Source organism: Ptychodera flava, chromosome 6, assembly GCF_041260155.1.
Source record: "Ptychodera flava strain L36383 chromosome 6, AS_Pfla_20210202, whole genome shotgun sequence".
Lineage (NCBI taxonomy): Eukaryota > Metazoa > Hemichordata > Enteropneusta > Ptychoderidae > Ptychodera > Ptychodera flava.
This window is the reverse complement of record NC_091933.1, coordinates 16,650,972-16,673,264: the sequence shown is the minus strand read 5'-3', so window position 1 is coordinate 16,673,264 and position 22,293 is coordinate 16,650,972. Positions and strand designations below refer to the sequence as shown.

Here is a 22,293-nt window from a genome sequence, read left to right as displayed (position 1 = left end):
AAACACCTGGAGTAGAGAAAAGAAAAGCAAAGGCAAAAACAAACTGTGAAACTCACAGAAATACATTTCCAAACTTTTGTCTTTTTTAGCATCTTTCTCCTTTCAAATGGCGGTAAAATGTTATCCTTTTCTTCACCGAACAGCTTTGAAAGGATTCGGTAGGTCGCGGAACTTTAGCGAGAGGGAAGTAAAATCGTGATGTGAGGAGGGGCAGTAGGGAGAAAGCCTATGGGAACGTGAAAGGGCTCGGCGGCTACAACTTTTGATAAGTTTTTTACTATTTTCGTTTTATGTGTCAATCAGAAGTTCTCTGTTTTACTCCCCAAAGCATGCACTGATTTTATATTTGATTTCTAGCTCGGACCAGAATTCTCTTGTCAACGATACCAATATAGTTTACACACGTACAGGCTGAGTTGACAATCTGAACACTGCGTATTTTAACGTTCTTGTCACTTCCATCGAATAACGAGAAAATGCATAAATAAACTACTGTAAAACCGAAAAATGGATATAAAGGTGTATTCGTATTTCAAAATTACAAATCAACAGTATATATGACCTTCAACAGATCCATCAATATTCACAACTGGAAATCACGAAACAAATAAATCATGATAAAAGATGAAATCAAAAGAAGACTGCATAAAGTGCAACATGCTCAAAACTATGTCTGTTAGAAATGTTGTCCCCGAAACGTTTAAAAAGCTGGCTGCACGCCTCGGCTGCTCGAATTTGCAGTGAAAACTCATTTGAAAATTTAATGAGAGAGGATAGATACTCCATAAAGGTTCCGTAAGACATTTATACAAGGTCGAAATTCCATTTAATATCGTTCACAGCGATGAATGTCTATCAGTTTGCTCGGAATTCAATATGTCGAAAAGATAGCACCTCCAAGACGTCATTATTGTAGTCCAACACTGCATCTCGTGTATTTCGAATCTATCTCATGGGCATAATCTCTCTCTCTCTCCTCTCTCTCCTCTCTCTCTCTCTCTCTCTCTCTCATTTTACACATAGAGGGTGTGTATTTAAAACTTGTTGAATTTCTGCAGCGTGTTTCTGTGATTCCCTCTAAAAAGTCGGGGAAGCCCAAACAACGTGATTTCTTATTTTCTATGGCCCCATGCCTGGTCAAATGCTCTTCTAACCAAAGGGTGGGTAATATTGTGTTTATAAGCTGTGATATTTCCATATAAAAGTAGAATTCGGGGCTTGTCACCTGGATATGTACGTATATGTAAGAAACCTCTTGCCCATTGTCAATATTGTTTAGTTATGTTATCTTTTAGCATCCTCTCAAATTTTCTGCAATCAACTGAGCTGTTCACGACATAAAGGTACATATTTTCTGATAGCTGACATTTTTGAATGCACTTTGATTTGTATTTTACAATTGTTGTTTAAATAAAGATCATGTGATAGTAGATGTGGTGAATAAAGAAAACACCTTGGGTAGAGAAAAGAAAAGCAAAGGCAAAAACAAACTGTGAAACTCAGAGAAAAACATCACCAAACTTTTGTCTTTTTAAGCATTTTCCTCCTTTCAAAAGGCGGTGAAATGCAATTCTTTTCTCACTGAACAGCTTTGGAAAAAACTTCACTAAGGATTCGGTAGGTCGCGGAACTTTAGCGAGAGGGAAGTAAAATCGTTATGTGAGGAGGAGCAGAAGGGAGAAAGCCTATGGGAACGTGAAGGGGCTCGGCGGCTACAACTTTTGATAATTTTTTTTTACTATTTTCGTTTTATGTGTCAACCAGAAATTCTTTGTTTTACTCCCCAAAGCATGCACTGATTTTATATTTTATTTCTAGTCCGGACCAGAATTCTCTTGTCAACGATACCAATGTAGTTTACACACCTACAGGCTGAGGTGACAATCTGAACACTGCGTATTTTAACATGCTTTGGAACGAGAAACTATAATCAACATTGCGAACGAAAACAGTGAAAAATCATCAAAAGCTTACCTTTTAAGAGCGGGAGCAGGGGAAACTTTATGGAAAGAGAAATGTATAAAAGGAACCGGGGGGGGGGGGTGCAGTTGTATACAGCGTCCGTTTTTCACTCCAATTTCTAATTATATACATCCAAAATACGTCAGAAAATAGAATATTTACATGTCATTAAAACAATTAACTAATAACTTTACTTGTAGCTTTTTTCGTTTTTCTTACATTTTTGTCTGTTCTTCTTCTTTCTATCTCTCGATGTGCTTACCCAAAATGGATGTTACAGTAATTGTCGTTTACCGTCTATTTTATGTGACTTGTGAAAACAGTCCTTCCATGGCGGGACTGCGATGTAAAACCATGTTTAATTCCCGTGGGAAATACCGAGCTTAATTTTCAAAAAATCTGCGTACAAATTCTAGAAATCTGACATGTACCAGTCTTCTAACAGTCCAAAGTTCAGAGCTATAGCCGTAAATCATATTTTATACTTCCTTTGCAAACCGTGCCAGTAGTAGCGTCGTTATCTAACCTTTCGCCAAAGCGATACCATTTAATATACTCGGCGCACATAGCTGAGCGCAGTATATAAATTTAATCGACACTGAAGATGTTGTAAAGAATAAGAACATCCTTGTGGCACCACTGCTCGCCTATGCCCTGTCTGGGGGCGCTGTTTTACTCAATGTACCTCCTTAACTCAGTAAAGTTGCACACTATGGTTGAAATTCTGTCCAAATAGGAACAATTTACCCTTGCAACGATAAATTTCACCGAGATACATTATATTCTTATAGAAACAGATGTTTTTTCTTGAAGTATAGGAAAATTTACGTATATATTTCATGCTTTCCTAACCTCGGTTACTTGTAAAACTGGCAATACCATCGTCATACACCCCTAGGGAGTCGACACTAGTCAGAAGTTAGGTGGATAATGTTAATAATGGCGGTTTGGAAGTGAAGACTTAGTACGAAGTGGTCCTGGTAATATTATTGTGCACTTCGTATGCGATCAAACCATGGAAGAAAACGCTCTGGATAGTTCGACCGACAACTCTGCTTTGGTCTCTGAGCTCAGGGAAACTATAAGGAATCAGGTGAGGAAATCGTAAAGTTTATGGTTTAGCGAGCTGCCCCCTCTCCCACTGGACACCAATTATTGTCGCGTTCCGTAACCCTCCGTCAACATTTTGCTTTGACCTGGTGGTGAACCAAAAGTTTTGTTGGGACATGACATCTGAATTATTCTATGGATTTCAGTTTCGATTCATTGCCTATTATGTGATTTTATGTACAGTTTCAATTAGATCCGGATATAATATTTTAAAAACTTTGCAGACTACAGATCCTAGTAATTTTTCAACAACTCACAACTGACGGTTACGACTGCACGCTCTGCAATTTTATTTGCAGGAAATAAAAATCGAAGCTCAGAATTTCCAAATTGACATTTTAGAAGAGCGGGTTCAAAATTACAAACTTCAACGAGATGCACTCTTGAGACAACTGGAAGAAATTAAGGAGAGGTTCCTCTCCGAAGACGCAGAGATCGATGGGCGTGCGCGAAATGCCGCCAGTCCATCACGGGAAAGGTAAAGTGTTTATTTTTGTGTATGTTGTTGTTTTCTTTTGGGTTGGTCGGCAGAGTTGATGTAGTCATAAACTTTATTTTCCAACAGTCATGATGTAAAGTTCTGTAGGTGCTATCGAGTTACATCGGAAGGTGGGTCAGGTTTACCCGGCGCACGCATGTCGTCCAACCGTATACGCAGATAAACAACATGGAAAGTTTACTCACTGTGATTGTGATTGTGAAGGCTTTGCTCGGGTTAGTGGGGTAATGATAGCTAGGTTAATGAAAGCAGCAGTTCGTCATCTCATTGTTTATCGCTATTACGAAACACGGACCGGTAAATGGCGGAAATTTGTTCGGTGATTGGTGTTTCCGAAGCGTGAGACCTAAGTTTAGCTTGTGTATTTGCCGTCCCGATCACCTTAAATCTCATTCTTTGAGATGTCAATCATCTTATGAATCATCTGTCTCAAGAATAGTGTAAAGTAAACTTCTGAAGGGAAATGGCAACGAGTTAGACAAACAGTGAAAGTAAACCACGTCCTTTCCGTCATTCATACAGACCAGTGTAAGCGTTTATTATGTACAGACTACAGAAAAAACTCCGGTACCCACTTTTGTTCACACAGTCCAACCACCGCTTACGTTCAGAGTCCACAGATTTGGTCATCTAAACAGTCTAATTTTAGATTTGTTAATACAAGTTCTGTAATTTGTCAATGTCACACCTTGTGTCTTTACACCTACATATACTGCTTTTTGCCCTCAATATGTGTTTTCTCCTGTGCTGTGTAAAAATTTTTAGCAACTCAGTAACTTTGAAATGGAAAAAACAATAATTGATCGGGGTGAGAGGTGGCGGTGATGTGTCGAAACCTGCTACAAACAGTATTGTCGATGTAAATTGAATTAGTTCGATAATGGCAGAGTGCCACATGCTACATATGCGAATAAAGCTGTTGTGCATGATGACCATATTGGGACACAAAAGACAATCGTGTGCCATATTTATAGTTAATCTCATGTAAATTTGAACACTTTCACTCGTAGAACAAAAAATAAAAATTTGTAAATGTATTATGTAGCCGTGTTTGAGTAAATGTAGGTTAACTATGCTAATGTGGAAGTATTATTATTATCATTATTATTGATTGTTTTGCAGGCTGCATTAGTAATGATGCAGGCAGGTAATGCACTTTGAAACTATGTATAACTCAACCAATGGCATCTGATAAAAACTGCTAGTATTATTAAGTCCATGTTCATAATGATCTGCTGTAGTTGTAGAGAATTATCAGTGGAGTCAAAATCCTGTTTTGATATAAACATTGTTGTCTTTGTACAGTATTTCATAATTAAATAATTTCTACCACATTGGCTAATCCACAGATGAAAAAAAAAATGGATTTTTGCCCCAGCAAACAGGTATAATTTAATTAGCATATCACCGCCAAAGCATGCTATTCTTCAGTCTGTAACCAAGACTTATGAATATGAGTGTTTGGATTAACGTCACTGTGAATTTGACAACAGTAGTGACCTAGATAAATATGTTTTAAAGATTAAACAGGAAATATGAATGTACATGCATGAAGATGACAAAAATTGAACGAAAAAATAGTATGAAAATGCAGAAATGGAAACATCATTGTAAATGCAGTGAGCTAAATGTTATCTCCAAAGGAAAATAGTGATGTAACCTCAGCACCTTTTTCCATTGTATCTGATACTGAAAAAGAAGGTAACAATCAAAATAAAGGAGCCATCAATGCTAGGTAGCAGCATAAGTTGTTATGTAACGGTGATAATCTAAATACTACAGCCTGGCGATGTGAGTCATCAGGGTTCAGTCATTGGCAGCTGATGGAATGACCTTTAAAGGAAAACAAAAACTTGACACTTTTGCAGTTTCAATTGGTAAATTTATGGTGAATGGTAATTGCTATTGTCAATATTTTGCTGATGTTGATGTGGAAAGACAAATATAGGATAGCATAAGATAGCACAATTTATAATAAACATTATTGTCTTCATTTGTTTAGTAATATCATCTGCTTGTAGAAATATGCAAATTTATCCATGTGATATCATTTGCATCATAGGCACTGTGATATTAGTTGATAAACAGACATAAAATGAACATTGAATTGAAGTTCACCTATTTCACTCATTCAAATCGCCAACACAGTATTTAATGTGAGTTGTATAGCACCATACAAAGAGATATACATGGCAAATTTCACCACATTTGAAAACATATGTCACCAGTGAAAGACCATCCATTCAGTTGTAAATAGCGTTGTGAAAGTGACATAAGTGTTTATTGATTGGTCGACTGGATAGAATCAAGAGATCTACTTTCATGATAAATTGACATCAGTGTATGCTTGCTATTAATTTTGCTACGATGGTGTGTTTATGCATTGTTTCATTTTATTTCGAAACTGCTTTTGTTTTTCAAAAGGAAGTTTAGATATTTTCTCACAGCCTAGGGGTTCCTTTCTTGACTTTCATAATTTGTGACTTGAGTCAAAACATTGTATGGCTGGCAGGGGGCTCTTTTGTCTGAAGCATGCGTCTGTGTATCTGCCCATCATGATGGAAAAGTAAGGCCTCACGTTTCAAAAAGGAAGTGTTCTGAACAAACCATGAATGTGGGATCTTGACTGAAATTTTCACCAGTGAACATGAGTTCCTTGTGGCCGTGAGTGCCAGCACTGAGAACATTTGATACTCGTTCCTGGCCAAGGAAAGGCCGCCACAGTGACGTAGTTACCACGGTGATTAATTTCCATGTCCATGATGCAGCACTAGTTCATATGATTACCACTACCGGCACATGCATCAGGAAAAGAGAGGCTTTCACAAGTGAATGTTGCCTGTACTTGGGATTATTAACGCTCATGAGGCAAATCCAGTATTGCTGTGTAATTTTCAGCCACGGAAGAAGATAGAATGAATCCCATGTGACCATGTCATTCCTCGGGTAGGTTATCTGCTCCTCTCATGTGTCTCAGTTTGCATATTTGCGCCATAGGAAGTCAAATATTTACCCGGCTAGCGAGGGAACCTATCATATGCTATCGGGAAAGGCCCACATCAGACAGGCAGAATACTGTCAACACTGTAGCAGGGATAGAGCAGAGACAAGGACTCACCTTTCATAGGCCTTACCTTGTAATCAAAAGTGATTTTATGGATTCAGTTTGTGTAGACAGGGCGTAATTGAACAGCTACAGAGCGTGTTACAGGATTTGTCGGGAAGAAAAACTGTAGGTTTACCAGACGGTTACACACCCATACCCTGTTGAAACACAATACCCGTGTTCAGCTGGGACATTACGTATCCACCTTTAGTTGAGGTATGCCCTCTGAGACAGTGCTCCATTCATGTGTTTTGGTTTGTATCGCACTCATGTACATATTCTTAAAAATGAACAATACTCGGCATTTGCTTTGAGGCGGTAAAATTACAGCCTTTGTGCACAGGATTTGACAATCTATTTTATGATGAAATTGAATACCAGGAAATTGTCAAGGACCTTATGTTTCAAGTTTTGATCCCCCGGAAAAATTAAAAACGTGAATGTTTCATCAAAATAATCAAGGGGTTGGTATGTTGTACAGCGTTCTTATCAGGAAATAATTCACTTTTAAAATCGTGACACATTCCCCAGGGATTTAAGTTACCATGTTGGCACTGTCCTTGAAATTTAAGATACAAATTTTTTAAGGCAACCCCCCACAAACAAAATGGAAATGTTACTTTTAATTTGTTTGTAATTTTCAAGGATTTTACCATTGACCATAGCATAAAAAAGCATCTTGATTTAACTTAAATGCATCAATTGAAAGAAATGTCAGGATATTTCTCTGAGACTGCCAGAAAGAGGTTCATAAATATATGTGAAATATTTGTCAATTTACATGTAGATACACATAAAAGAAAATTGATGTGAAAATAGGTTAGAAACCTATTGGATCGTATCTTTCAGAATAATTATCATATCAGTGGATTTGAAAGGGGTTGATATTAAATTTATATTTTGAATTTCTCTGCTTTCCCCCATCGTCTTTTTGTGCCCAAGGATATTGATTTTCTCTCTATACACATTCTTAAATGCAACAGACAAATTTATATTTTCAAGAATTTCAAAACGAGAAAGCTGTCAGGTTTAGCAGTGGATTGGGGAAATATAACTTATTCACTTGCCATTTATGCATATTAAGTTGACATTCAGGATCTGGCCATCTGATGAATTATTAAAATACCACAAGTGCATTAAAGTGTACAGTTGTTTCTTTAAATAGGTATAATATTTGACTTCAGTGTAGTTTACACTTTACAGCAGGCAGTTTGATTTAATTCAACGTACCTAACCCAGCCTTACTGTCTTTTTTCACACATCGGACAGAAGAAAAATACCAGAGAGGGCCCCTAATTACTTTCAATAATTCTTTTACTGGCTGTAATATTACAGACATTTCATTTATCAGGGCTTTCAAAAGGGGCAGCTGGAATTCTGAGCAATAGATGGATTATTTTTGCTGACATTGTTGACTGTGAGGATTTTTGATTAGCGAGATGATAATAGATGTCTGAATTCACCTGGTGATACTGCTTTAATCACTGATGTGTCTATTACATTGAACTGACCAGTGTCTGTTCAACCAGGATCTCATTGGCAATTGGGATATTAATATCATGTTGTATTTACCAAGATCTCAAATTTCTTTTTCCATTAAACAGTTTCATCAGTAATGATTTTAACAAAATGGAGTCGGACCACTGTTACTTTATATTCCTTGGTTTTAAGGGGGTTACACAATATTTCTTGCATTGATGATGAAAAAAGGGGAACATGGACTCCAAAGGGAGTAGAAATTCAATTTACGAGCAAGCAAACTATTACATGTAAGAGGAGTTTTGCAAACATCTGAATTTCCCGGAAAAACTGAGAAATACATCCCTTTACAACAGCAATAGATAGGAAACGAGCTTCTCTTCCTGCTCAGTTCTTCGTATTTGTATATTGTAAGCGTGTGAAACCGCAACTAAAAACTGCATCAAACTTGTCACAGACAGTATGGACAGTTACATGTAAATTGAAAAATAAATATTGAAATTGAAACTTGCTATTGTGTCAGAACAAAAACAGTGGATTAATTGTGACAGCTGTGATATCCTTGGTAACTGTTGCCATGGATATCACAATCGCCTAATTATTGATATCATTTATCAGACCACTGGGCTGTTGTGATGAAGTCTGCTTAAGTAAATATGTTCATGGTAAGCCTGTATTTCTATAGAGTAATGGGATTGACCTTTTACGTTGACTTCCTGAGGACTTGGCTTTCTCTACTCCAGATTGGTGATATATCCGCCTTGCACAAGTTGACGCCTTTTCCTGTTCCGCCTTATTCATTCAAATGAGACATTACATGCATCTTTCATGATGGTAAGGGCAACTTTTGTGAGCACAAAAAGACAGGCTGCTCTCTGTGGCCATGTTCATTGTTGACTTCGCATAGAGCTTTCCTTCTGTGTTGTCATAGCATGGCATGGATGCCCCTGGCAAGGTTAGTGCAGGGGTAGGATTTGGCTACAGACGTGTTGGACAGTTTCTTGAAAACTTGTCATTATAAAAGATACAGGAATGAAAAACAAGCCCTCAAAATGTCTGTGGGTGTTCAAGCTGTGACGTGGCATAATTCATCTAATGTTTACCTTTAGAAAGGAGTGGTCCCCATTGAAAAGACAATTCTTGGTTTCCCAAGAGCAAGAGCAGACTAGAAATTTGTTTGATTTTAAATTGCATCAAATCCAGCAGAATAAAATATGCCCATAAATGTATGTATTTCCTGTTAGATATTTACTGTAACTGCACAAGGCTTCAAGAGATAATTGCATTGGTAGCTCAAAAGTAATGTTTTCCAGTCTTATCAGTGTTAGACCAGCCTGCAGATTTGTTAACACGTCACTAGTTTGCCATAGTATAATGAAAACTTACATAAATTTACGTAATCTTTACTTCTGCAGGCAGTCCAACACAAAAGCAATGAATCTCTGAAGTGAACACAATGGCATAAGGTCTGAGAGAAAGTGTTCTGACAAGTTTATTAGGCATTGTTCTCTCAATGATGTCATTAATCTTGCCTCATTATGAATTATTGCATAATTGGACATCTGGGCTGCAGCCGGCAAAGTCACCCCTAAACCAGTTCCAACCATAACACAATTAGAATATTATTAACTGTGGTGTACAAATATTTACCCATCCATTTCTTCAGAACGTATTGCTGTGATCTGCAGCCTTGCCACTCTTTCATTGTAATGTTTTGAAAAGACTTTAACTTTCAGGACTACTTAATATCGGTGTGGAGCCTGATTTGTGTACATTATTATTCAGGATGGGTGCAACTCTAGCCCCCGCCAGGCAGCTTTGGGACACTGTTATTTTAGATTCTGTAAATCCTGTTTCAGTTGTTGAATTCTGGTATCCCAGCACAGAGGGCTGTCACATACTGAGATATCAGAGGGGTCAATGACTGAAGCACTTTGGTACATGATCCATTACATGTATTTTTATTCACTGGACAAGAATGAACATTAGATTTAGAATTGATGTTTTGGTTGTCACTGGTTTGGACTTTCCTTGCACAATTATCTCATCAACCAGTATTTCCTTAACATTTACACCAAAGAAATTAAATTATATTAAATCAAAAATAAATGAAATACATGTAAATTTTATTTAATTTAATTCAATTTAAGGCATTATGCTCTGATCTCGTTGCAATGCCTGTGATCTGTTCAGAAAAGTGCATTGATCCCTCCAGTCTGACTAGTAGAGATATAAGTAGAAACCCAGTGATTTAGGAGATACATGTAGATGATTGAATCAAGTGATTTAAAGAATTCCCATAGCAACTCCTACATTGATACCAGCAACATTGTCTGAAATATTTACTTCCTAAATAGTAATTGTTAATGATGTATTCTAGAAATTCAGATTTTAATATGGATTTGTAATGATCACATAGTGTGTCAGAGGAGTTTACTGATGTGTATACATATATATATTATATATATATATATATATATATGCATGTATATAAAGACAAATGAACTATGAATTTCAAAGATTTAGTTCATTCTTTCTTTTCTGATTGGCAAAGAGCATATGCATTTTTGGCTGTACTATTTATGTATGTTATGAAGTTGAAAGTTGACACATTGTCCAGTAGACAGACGTGTGAAATATATAATTTATGTCCATGCAGCAGTACAACAGTGATATTAAAACTGACATGAATGATTGGATTGAGAAACCTCAACTGATCTATTAAATCCTTTGTGTCACTGTTATTGGCCTTGTTGAAATGGTTTAGCATGTCATAGCACCTGTATTGACTGTGAGATCATCTCAAAATTAACATACAATGATGAATTATGTAGACATATTAAGTAGACATACTGTGCTGGACCAAAAGTGTAATAAAGATATTTGCATGTTGAAGGTTTCGGTGAGTGGCATGATCATCCGCATGTAATCTGCTGCACTGAAGCCACTCGGTTTGACTTAGGAACTCAACTTTGTCACTTAGTTCGTGTAATATCTAAACCGAAACTTATCAATTCTTCATGAAGACGATTAGTTAAGGTAGTTGTCGAAGCCTGCTTTCTCTACCTTAATAAGCTTGTACTTCTCATGAAGTTCTCAGAGACTTATTGAAGTGCACAGCACACAGGTATTAAACAAATTTTACATTATGCAAATTTGAAGGTAATTGAGCTAAACAGAGAGTCCAGATAAAGGCCAACGTAGCCCAAACTACGGTAAATCTATTGTTTGTGTTGCCCCTATGACCCAAATACCTATACAGAGCCAAGTACTGGAGTAGACTGTGTAGGAGGCAGCCCTCGCCCTGGCCTTTGTCTAACCTCATCGGTTCCCATTGTGTATATGGCATTCAGGTAGTCATTCATTCTTTCAGAAATAATGACAAATTTTGAATCATGGGACAGTCTGGGTGAAAAATATACACCCAACAATTTCCAGGGTCCTGACATGGTATTAATCGCAGTCCCACATACAGAGATATGAATTCATGGCTGAATGAGTGATAGAATGCCATCAGGGTGAATCAAATCCCACTGTATTGTGAACATTGCTGTAACAGATGGCCCTCATAGCATATAAATTTTTGTACCCTTTGAATTGCCCACACAATCAACCCTGCATCAGCATTTTCTTTTATTTATCAAGTACATGGTATGTGTTTGTCTGTCTTGGAGGGGGGGGGGGGGGGGCTTAGCCCTTTGAGTGCCAAAGTCAATTTTTGTTGCCTTTATACAATATAACGCCAACAATTTTTTTCAGATGTAGACAATTTTTTTTCTGATTTTTCCCAAAATTTTGGTCAAAAAGTGTAGCCCATGAAAATTTATGTCCTTTTAGTCCAAAATCATGGAAAAAATTACAGAAAAATTCATAAAAATTAGTAAAATGTTGCCCTGATATTTTTGGAGGGAAAATTACAGTGCTCAAAGGGTTAATCATAGACAGTAGAGCAGAAGATAAGTCCACCATCAGCATGTAATTTCAGTATCTGTTGTTGTTCACAGTTTCGTAGTCCTTTGCTGTGATGTCATAACGAAATATTTAATTCATTTTATACTCTTAACTCTTTTTCATTTGTAAGAATTAAAGTTTTTATTGAAAAATGATAATCGATAACCTAAATATTGTATCTACACTCAGACAGTCCACACATAGATTATGTTGAGGGTTTGAAATATATGCTGCATTACAAAAGGACTGACTTCAATTTCTTAGTAATTATATCAGACGCCCACCCAGTGCTTATAAATAGTTCAGCCCGTGTATGATATATATCATGATCTTATTGAAATTTAAGATAACGATCACCACTCCCCGGTTTGGTCACACCTTTCTTCCTCCATACTCCAAGCATTGCTGCAATGGTCAAGGTGCAACTATTGTATTTGATCTGCTCACTGAATGCATTTTTTGCCGTCTCTATGTTACATTTGGCCATTTGATCAAGACTTTGAACAATCACCATTTAAATTCGCCGTTTGATGAGCAAGTTGAGTGTATAGAAACTGACACTGGACATGTCCATCCATTTATGTCTGATGCGCTCTGAGAAAATTCCTCTGTGAAAGGTCATGGTAATGTTAACTTTTGTTGGCCACAGTGGCATTTTTATGTCCTGTAACAGTCACGGACTATAAATTACAAACTTGCACGTTTCACCACCAGTGACCAGATGTGTTTCATGTATTCAATTCTTTCCATGATGTACATGTAGATCTAGATGTCACTGCCTAAAGTTTACCCACTCATACACATGTGTATAATGTACACACACAATATATCAGAGCAACTTTGGAAACTCGTGCCAATAGTTATATCTGAATGCAAACTGCTGTCCTGTCAATTGCATGACATTAGTTTCAAAAGTATGTCTTGAATAATTTAATGCATATGGGACCTACCTTGAACCTGGAGTTGAAAGTCATGAATATTCAGATGTCTTTGGAAACAATTCAGGTTTCAGTGAAAGTCTGCATGCATATATTCACTCGCATGGCATCAATATTTAATCTTTTTATCATTTGCATATCTTTTGTCTTCATCTACATTCTTTTGAAACTTAGTTTTATTTTTCTATTAATGTGTCTCTGACACATTGTTTGAAATGAAGTCATTTTTCTTGTAATAGTGCAAATAAAATTAAAGAGCAAATTTTTGGCATGAGGTACATGCATAGATTTGGTAGTTTATGTATTAGTAATAGGTGAAGGGTTATTTGAGGGCTCTCCAAATAAAATACCGACCACACCCTGATATTTCCCCGAGTGACAATTTCAAAAATACAACCGGGAGTTTGAGTTTAAGTTTGATCATTCTGTCATTGGAACAATCCTGCATTTGACTTTATTTGGTTATCGTATGTTGGGAGTGCTTGACTGAATGGCCCACCAATACTTGCCGTGATAATTTCACAATTGATAAGATTATGCGCCACGCTAGTGATATCTCTTAACATGTTCATGCCTGAAATTTCAATCTAAAGCATGAAAAATAAAGTCAGCGGCCCACATTTATGTCTAAATCTAGTTGATAACAGAAAATTTAATGCTCTGAATTCCATTATTGTTGAGATAGAGTTCCATTAACAGTGCACTTTGGTCCTAGACTGGTCAGTATATGCAATAAAAAAACTACATCTGCCAAAGGGTCAAATAAACCACCTGCCGTATTTAACACTTCAATCCAATTTCTCAGAATTGTTGATGAGGAAATGAATTTCGTTCAGGTACCCAATATGAGATCTTAGACTTTCACAGTTTCAAGCACCAACTAGAGTACTTCAAATGGACTCTCCTTGGTTTAAGAATCCACCTTTGAACTGTCGTCGGGATTTTAGTGGCATGATTGCCAATCAAATCATGTCAATCAATTTACCGATCAATCAGTGTGCAACACTAATCACCATTTATCAACGTAGCTATCATACAGTACTCCATCATACGGCCAAACAGTTGCAATAGTTGCCAGCTAATCTAATCAGTCAATCATAAATTCAGATGTGTGATATCTCAATGGAACTCTTAAATAAAAATTTAGTGTAGGATGGCTTTTTGCAATCTATACTTGCTGTCTGATTCCTGTGAGGTGTGCTGGTATAGTTTACACAGTCATGTTGGTGTGAAAAAGTTGAGTTTTGTCACATGACAGGTGAGTGTGACCTTGAGTAGGTGCTAGGTGCTGAGTTCTCCCACGATCCATCTGGCACAGCTGATTGGATGTGTAGTTACTGTGATTGCTTCTCTTGTCAAGTGTAGGAGTTCTAAATTTAAATACAATCCAGACACGTCTTCAAAGTAGCGGGAAGTGGTACAGGATTGTTGTACCTCTTCTGAAATTTCTTGCTATTAATATCAAGGGTAAATTTCCTATGTAAATACGGCCATTGTCACGAATGTGGAAAGCTGCTAAAATTTTATTGGCACATGCAATTTTGGAATGAAGTGTGACCGTGAGTCTTTTTAGCTTTGCAACCTGATTATGTAACTCAAGGACAAATACAGAGAGAACTCGCTGTGTCTCTTTTTGCTCTGGACATATACATGTAGTGTTGACTAAGTAGGTAGAGCTCAGATGTGTAGTGATATGCATGATATGCTGTACTTCTGCCCAGCCACCTAGGCTCCAAGCAATTATTACAAGTCAATGCTTGAGGGAGAAAGCAGAACTTAATGATAAGGCCAAGAAAAATAAAAAGTTTGTTTCTCATCCTTGTGCGTGTCAATTCAGACCCGCCATGTCAACCTTTTTTTCTGCTCATGAGGAAATAAAAAGTAAAAACCCTGCAAAAATATGTGATGATAGTGCATAACACAGTGCTGTATAAAACAGAACATAAACAAAATAACATAAACTAACATTCCATTCAGAACTGTACACATATGTCACTGTTTGAGCTGTCAAAACTGCATTACTGCACTACAAAGGTAAAAAAGTAAAAGTCAAACTGCAGAAATGTTGCCACAGTGTATTCAAAAATACTAAGGCAACACTGCTGTGCCGTTTATCTCTGCGTGCATTCCTATGTTGTTTTCATGTTTTTTGTGCGTTCTTGTTGGTTGACGAATAAAAAAAAAAATTGAGAAGAAAAAAACCCCGCGTCGCCGCATCATTTTTGCAATGTGTCTAGGATGAGAAACAAACTTTTTATTTTTCTTGGCCTACGAAGACAATTATTGCATGTAGTGTGGGTTAACTGGTGAAGCAAATTTTGCCCAACTTTTACATAACATGATCTGATGTTTGAAATCCCGCCTTTGTGATTTCATGGCAAAGTAGGCAGCTGGAGGTTTTCTTTGAAAGTAAATGACATTCTATCCTCTTTACTTCAGCAAGGTTAATGATTCAATATGTGTGTGCATTGGCAGGCCAGTGTTAGTGGAATTAAGTCCCAGGGATTTTTACATTTCAAAAGACAGCGCTTAAAAACCACAGTGTGTCATCATGATATTGTGGTCTCCTGTATGACGTAGTGTTTACGCAGTCTATGACAGCTTGGCTGATCATTAATTATGTGTTGGAGCAATAAACCACTGCTGTTTCCATTGAACGTGCTGATGATGATTTCGAGGAAGGACTCTATGGGTGCAATGATTTCGAGGAAGAACTCTTTGACTATCATTATGTTAATGAGCGCTTTGCTTCTATTCTGTATTCTCATCAAAATTTATTCCTCTCTGTTTCACTGGGTTGTACTTTTTAAGTGTTTTACACTTACAAATTAATCAGTTAGGTAATTCAGATGACAGAAGATGTCAGTTTGTGTTATCATTGCTCAAACAGTTAGTAGTCTACCGGGTTTCTGCCATGTTATGATGTAGATACTTTGGCCTGTGGAGTGAGCGTCGTGAGTTGTACATAGGAGAGAATGACACGCTGGTCAAAGCCTGAGGGACCAGATTTAACTCGTCCCAAGGATCTGTCATCACCGCTTGAACAACACATCTATCAGAGTATGTAGTCAGTATCTTCAACTCACAAACAGTCTTGACACTAACACAGATAAAAAAATGTTTTCTTTAACAACTGGCAGGAAATATTTTGGTGGTTTATCCATAGAAGTCAGATGATAGCGTGCTGTCACCATGGCAATGACGGATCTGTATCATACATTATCAGATTTTGCTGATTTATGCATCCAAGATTCTCACAGGAGAGGCAGACTTGTTTGACTCCAAAGCAAAGGAAGCTGCCTGTATGTGTGGCAGTTATCTATGAGCTACACGTAAAGGTCATAACTGACAATAAAACAGTCCATGTTATGATTGTGCCTTCACCAGCATCTAATACTGGTACTGGCAGTTTCATGCGTTGTTCATCAAATTTTATGATTTTACCATCTCTCAAATAAAATCTTGTCACTTAGAAGTGAAGCGTTCCATAATAGAGTAATATTGAGGATTTTAATGGACCATAGTCTTCTCATTTACAGACTGGACAACAGTAGAATGTAACAAAACAGTGTAGACAGTGTCGTTCCAGTGAAAGGGTAAGATTGATGACTTTGGGAAGCATGCTTGTCACTGGTGATTTCAGCACTGAGGATCAGGTCTTTCTACTGTTTCAGTTGTTCAGCTTCAGTAGGGCTTGTTTCCTAAAATACTCTGATCTGTGACCCCTGTCTCGTCCAGTGAATTCTCAAACCGGTGCTTAGTGCCTTGAAGTGGTAATTAAGGTTGGCTTGAAGCAGGCGTTCATGGAACCGAAACCGCTGATGTAACTTGTGTTTCCTACAAGTTCAGAGAGATTTGGATTTTCTGACGGTGTGTTTATTAAACTTAAGAGTATAATTTAATGCGAGTGGGAGCCTTTGATATTTTGATTAATGGGATACTTGAAGCAAGTATTGGGTTTTCATCTTATAAGGGGTGTTACATGGGTCATGGAAAAGCTCCTTGCTTGAACCCTTCAATATATCAGAGAGTATTACAGGCCCTTCACCTCTCTCAACTCAGTAACCTTAAAAGTTTTACACGTTGTGGTCCCCTATCATAAAACTATGGTGTCCAAGGCAGATATCCTTGCCCATGTATCTAGTATGCTGAGAAGATATTTAGCTTCATGATAAACAGCATATTCATATCCTATGCTCAGGATAAAGATCAGTAAATGAAAAATCTGATGTTGAACCAGGCTCTGCACACTTTGAGTTTTTGACAACCTTTATAAACCTGAGAGGGCTTAACTTTATTGGTGCTAGCCTCAAGTAGAGTCAAACAAAATTTTACTGTTCAGTGTACTTCTCTGTTGATATTTATTGACAGAACTCAAAAGGTGTGCATCCGCTTACATATACTACAAATATAATGACATTATGCTGTTGTGGTATTGCAGTGTCAGGGTTAAGCAAAATGCTGCAGTATTTTTCTTCATCAAACTTTGGAATGATGTGAGCACCTTTTTCATTGTATCTATCAGACACGCATTGTTGAATGCAGCTGCATGCCAATGGACAATATCTTTTATTTCCCCCTGTGGTTAACTTGCATTGAATTCTGCTGCTTTTAGCTTATCCGTGTTGAAAGAGCTGGTGTGAGACCTAGTTTACTTATTTTGCCACCATAATATGCAAACAATAGAAGGAAAGCTTGCCTGATTTTGTCATGTGAATCTCAGATACTTTGTAAAATATCAGGATTCTAAAATGTCACACAGCTACATGCACTTGTACTAGATTCAACAAACTTGTTTTTGATTCATGAAAATTTCATTATAAGGCCAGGAAGAATGATTAAATTGTTTCTTTGGATGGCCACCACTACTTTAGGCAATTTGGAATTTTGTTTGAAATTGTGACAAGTTATATACTTGTACTTCTGCACGGCAAGTATATTAGTGCTCTCTGATGATTTTCAAGTTTTCATCTGTGAGCACTTTGAAATGCTCAGAATTTGTTCTGTCAACACAGCCTGTATATATGTAAGGCATCTAATATGGTGGACAGTTTGTAAAATTTGGACTCTAAATCATCAGTAATAATGCAACTTGTTGGAGATTTTGTTGGTTTGTGAAAATTAAACAAATAATTTTGCTTGCTGCCTCTGTAACTTTGCCAAGAAAATCTGATGGACAATAAATATGTTTTTACATCTGACCTAATTTCCAAAGTTCCTGCTTTGTGAAATTCAGATATGTCTAGTACTTCCACAACTAGACTTATTGTATTAAATACTCATTTTAACCTTGTTTGAAGTTTTACTGCCGTTTGTTCCGCAATAATCTGCTTCACTCTCCCCTGGTAAATGTGGATAGGAATAGGGAACTTGTGATTAGATATTGCCAGCTAGAGGAGAAATTGACAGGTCTTGTCAGGAAATACATTTATGCACCAATTACAAGTAACTGTCCTGAGAAATATACAATAGAGAAAAAAGTATTATGACAAGAAAATTTATGGTTTTATAGAGAAAAGTAGGCTGAATGTGTGAGGAAAAAGGGCATTTCCAGAGGAAAGGGCGTTCCAGCTCTATTGATGTCATAGGCAGTACCTTCTGTAGAGCATGATGCTTAGAAAGATTAGCATCATATTATTTCTGATATACATCTACAGTAATGAGTACACAACACATGAAATTTTTTTATTGCTTCCTATCCATGCCAAACATCCAAAGTACTTGCAAATATAAGTGGTATTGGAGAGATTATTCTATATTGATTTTCAACCAGCATGACAGAACTGTCAACATGTAAATCATGTGTTATTTGAGTACAAACTTCCTCTCATATAGAACAATCAAGTATTTGTGTGTACAGATCTACCTTTACTGGTAGTGTTGCCACCATAGTGTTGATGCAGAATTTGCTTGCATCGTTTGTGACTGCTGTTCCACCTGGCTTTGCCGGAAATCTTATTACTGTAAGTCCAGCACACAATGGCACACACGTATGTATCTGGGCTGTGAAAGCTGCAGAGAACATGCCTTTCGGTGAAAAGGGGAATTAAATTGATGTTCAACAAACATCACCAGCAGAATGAAGATTAGAGCGGTTAAAATCCTGGTAGAGAAGGCTGTATAAATAAAAATGCTCTGTGGTATGGGCATTAATTGATTGCATCGCGTAAAATCAATAATGTTTCGTAACCAATCATACTGGTATTATCACGTTGCAGCAATCACAGGTTGTTGACTTTTACAGACTGGTGGTAATTTGACCCCTGGGCGCTGCCAGACTGCTACTTCTGGTTTGAAGTGCCTCAATCGTTTTTACCCAACTTTTTACTAAAATATTTATACTACATGGTAGATTTGCAAGTCTTTGACTCTCCACATCAGATCAAAGAAATTTGATTTTTTAAAGTAGACGTGCCTCAGGGACAGATAATTAGACTCTGAAACTTTTTCAGTATTCTTTTCTGATATATCACATGTGGGGGTTCATTTTTACTAGCTAACTTTTTCGAAATTCAAAATTTTATTTTTTCCATAGAGTTAACACAGGAAAAGCAGCTATTTTGAATTTCAAATATTGGTAAATGACATGTACTTTGTTACTCCAGTACCAAACTTTGCCTAGAGACCCCTAATTTTTATTCTTGATTTTGAAAGAGGACAGTTGAAAGATTCCTTGAGGGAAGTTTGAGCAAAAGTTTAAATCTTCCACTTTTGAGGCACTTACTACCTTAATTAATGCAAAAATTCAAATTTTTTTTTTTAACAGATATATAGATAAAAGAGCTGAAGCATTACTGTACTCGGCACTGTGTACTGTACCACACTCTTGTACCGATACATAATCAATTTGGGCAGTTGCATAATTTAGCATAGAAAACAAATATTTGTTTTAGATGTGGGATATCTTTTCTTCATCATTCATGGTCATTAGGATATGTAAAATGGAAAGACAAGAAAAACTGATATTTGTATAGAGAGTTCTATGGTTACAGCTGTAGATAACATTTGTGATCGGTTGACAATACCGTGATTGATAGGTCTGTCAAGGTCAGATCAGGTCAGGCCAGTTCAGATCAAGTCAGATAGCAAAGAAAGGACACTCGGTGTGGGTTTTAATAGCCACAAGGGCAACCTTTTGATAGTTCCTGGCTGAATTGGCCTAGATCTATTTTCAAACCATAATTTTGCACTCAATATAAATATTGTATGATGCTGTAGAAACTTATATGTGATAGTTTATTTACTAGTTTGTCTTGTGGTCAACATATTTCTGTGTCTGTCCCCTGGATCATAACCTCATTGTCAAAGCGCTCTCTTCTTCTCAGTCATTTCACAGTTCATTTAAGAATCTCCTACAAGCCCCTGCTTTGAATACACGATGCCATGCATGGAACGATGAATAAATTATCTTAATTATTGGCATGAAAAACATATTCCCCTGTCAAACTCTGAAATTTAAGACAGCCAAATTAAGTGCTGAGATGATAAAAATGGTTAATAGTGCTGTGTTATGTTTTGACTGGTAAATGCTAATAAATGATAGCTTTCATGTTCGGATGATAGATTGCCATGGAACATTACCAGTACATTTATGCAATATCTGATCACATAAGTTGGATCATGCTGGAGTCAGAGTTTACGTCAATCATTGTTATGCCTCATCAGATTCTAATCTAATATCATCAGTTTGTTATCCAACACTTGTCTGTCCCATCACTAGTATTTAGTCATGAAATTCCCAGTGTATGTGCTCTCTTTTTGTGTTATCATAAATGCATCCACAAACAGCATTCCCGGCCAGTTGCCGTAATGAGAGACACTTCCTTCCATGAAGTATCTGTGAAATGTCAGATTGTCTGCCTTTGACTTTTTGCTGCTATCAGTGATGATGTGATGGACCGTGATGTGGTAGTTATGTCTGTATACATTTATGGCCAGTAATTTTGGCACAGCCGCAGTGAATATCAATGAAAGGAGTTGTTGTATTGGTCACCAGTGCCAGTTTGCAGTTCCCTGCAATTTAAAATTGCTGCGTTACTTTTGTGCGGCTGTGCATCGTAAGGAAAGATTCTGTTATAAGTCAAGAAAATTCTTAAGGTCATGCAATAAACTGCTATCAAATTTGTGCTAATAGCCAAATACTGATAGTTATTTGTTTTTGTTGAGTAGATTTCACAATATCACATATTTCATGTAACTAGTTTTATTGCTGTCATATTTGTGTCTGAGTCAGCATCACTGTGGGAGATGTCAGAATGCATGATAGCACACCCATGCGTGGCAGCCAGGTTACAGTTCAGCGAGTTCAACCGGATCAGGTAATCAGTCAGGTGATAGTCACATGACACCAGACAGTACTTCCGCTTCCTTATGGGAAGCCCATCAGACACAGTGAAACTTCACTAACCATATCTATCACTGCAGCATTTATACTGTAGTTAACCAACTGCACACAACCATGGCAGATAAAATTTTTATTCAATGGGAAAGGAAATAGCGAAAGCATTTACCCTTTATAAGGAAGGGAAATAACATCATGCCCGGATCTCGTTTTACTAGATAAATTGTCATACAGTTTCGCTTCAGAAATCTAAATTCCATCCCATTACCTAAATGTTATTATGTCAAAAATGGAAACGAAAATTGAGTCTTGTATTTCCAAAGGAAGGATATGTTATTTGTTGTAGTTTCAATGCAGGTTTCAAGTCCTGGGGCGCAGAGGCCAGTCGTCTGAAACACTATTCCCGGGGACAGTGCCCTCTTGGCTTATGTTGAAAATAAAAGGTAACCCTAACCGTACAGCAAGCCTGTAACTCCAAACTGATGATTCGCATGGACAATCCGTCTACATGAAGGGGAGTCCCAGCAGCATGCTTGTTTATTTGCCGTTGTAGAAACGTGATGTCCAAAAATGTTCGCTCTGACTGCATTGGTCCCCCGGTAAAATTAAGAAAGCCTGCTGAGTCGGTGCAAGAATAACTGGTAGAGGCAGCCCGCCTTCGCATTGCAGAGTAGAAACCCTGCCGTCTCAATTATGCTCAGTTATAATTGTAGCCTGTGTTTCTATTGTAGGCTCTTTACAGAGGTCATTTAACTTTGCTTCCCTGATGTTTGGCCATTGCCTGTTCATATTGCATTGTTATGATTATGTCACCACTATTCCAAATTGCAATTGAAATTATATTCATATGATAATTATTTAGTAAACATGTACAGAGCCGTGTCACGTACCATTCAAAGAGAAAGCT

At 37.2% G+C, this 22,293-nt stretch overlaps 1 protein-coding gene across 14 annotated transcripts in view; it reads left to right on the top strand.

Moving 5' to 3' along the window:
- The first annotated feature begins 2,867 nt into the window (after positions 1-2,867).
- The window catches only part of LOC139134984 (IQ motif and SEC7 domain-containing protein 1-like), a 76,692-nt gene continuing 57,266 nt past the window's right edge, over positions 2,868-22,293 (top strand). For 10 of the 14 annotated variants that reach the window (XR_011552912.1, XR_011552911.1, XM_070702120.1 and 7 more), the window contains exons 1-2: positions 2,868-3,055; positions 3,372-3,550. Coding sequence is in view for 11 of the 14 variants with exons in the window: in XM_070702120.1 (XP_070558221.1) it covers positions 2,978-3,055; positions 3,372-3,550 (257 nt within the window). In the remaining 3 variants the exon portion in view is untranslated. Of the gene's footprint in view, positions 3,056-3,371; positions 3,551-6,042; positions 6,518-22,293 lie in introns of those variants that run through there. The other 4 variants (XR_011552913.1, XM_070702121.1, XM_070702129.1 and 1 more) reach the window with 2 other exon arrangements.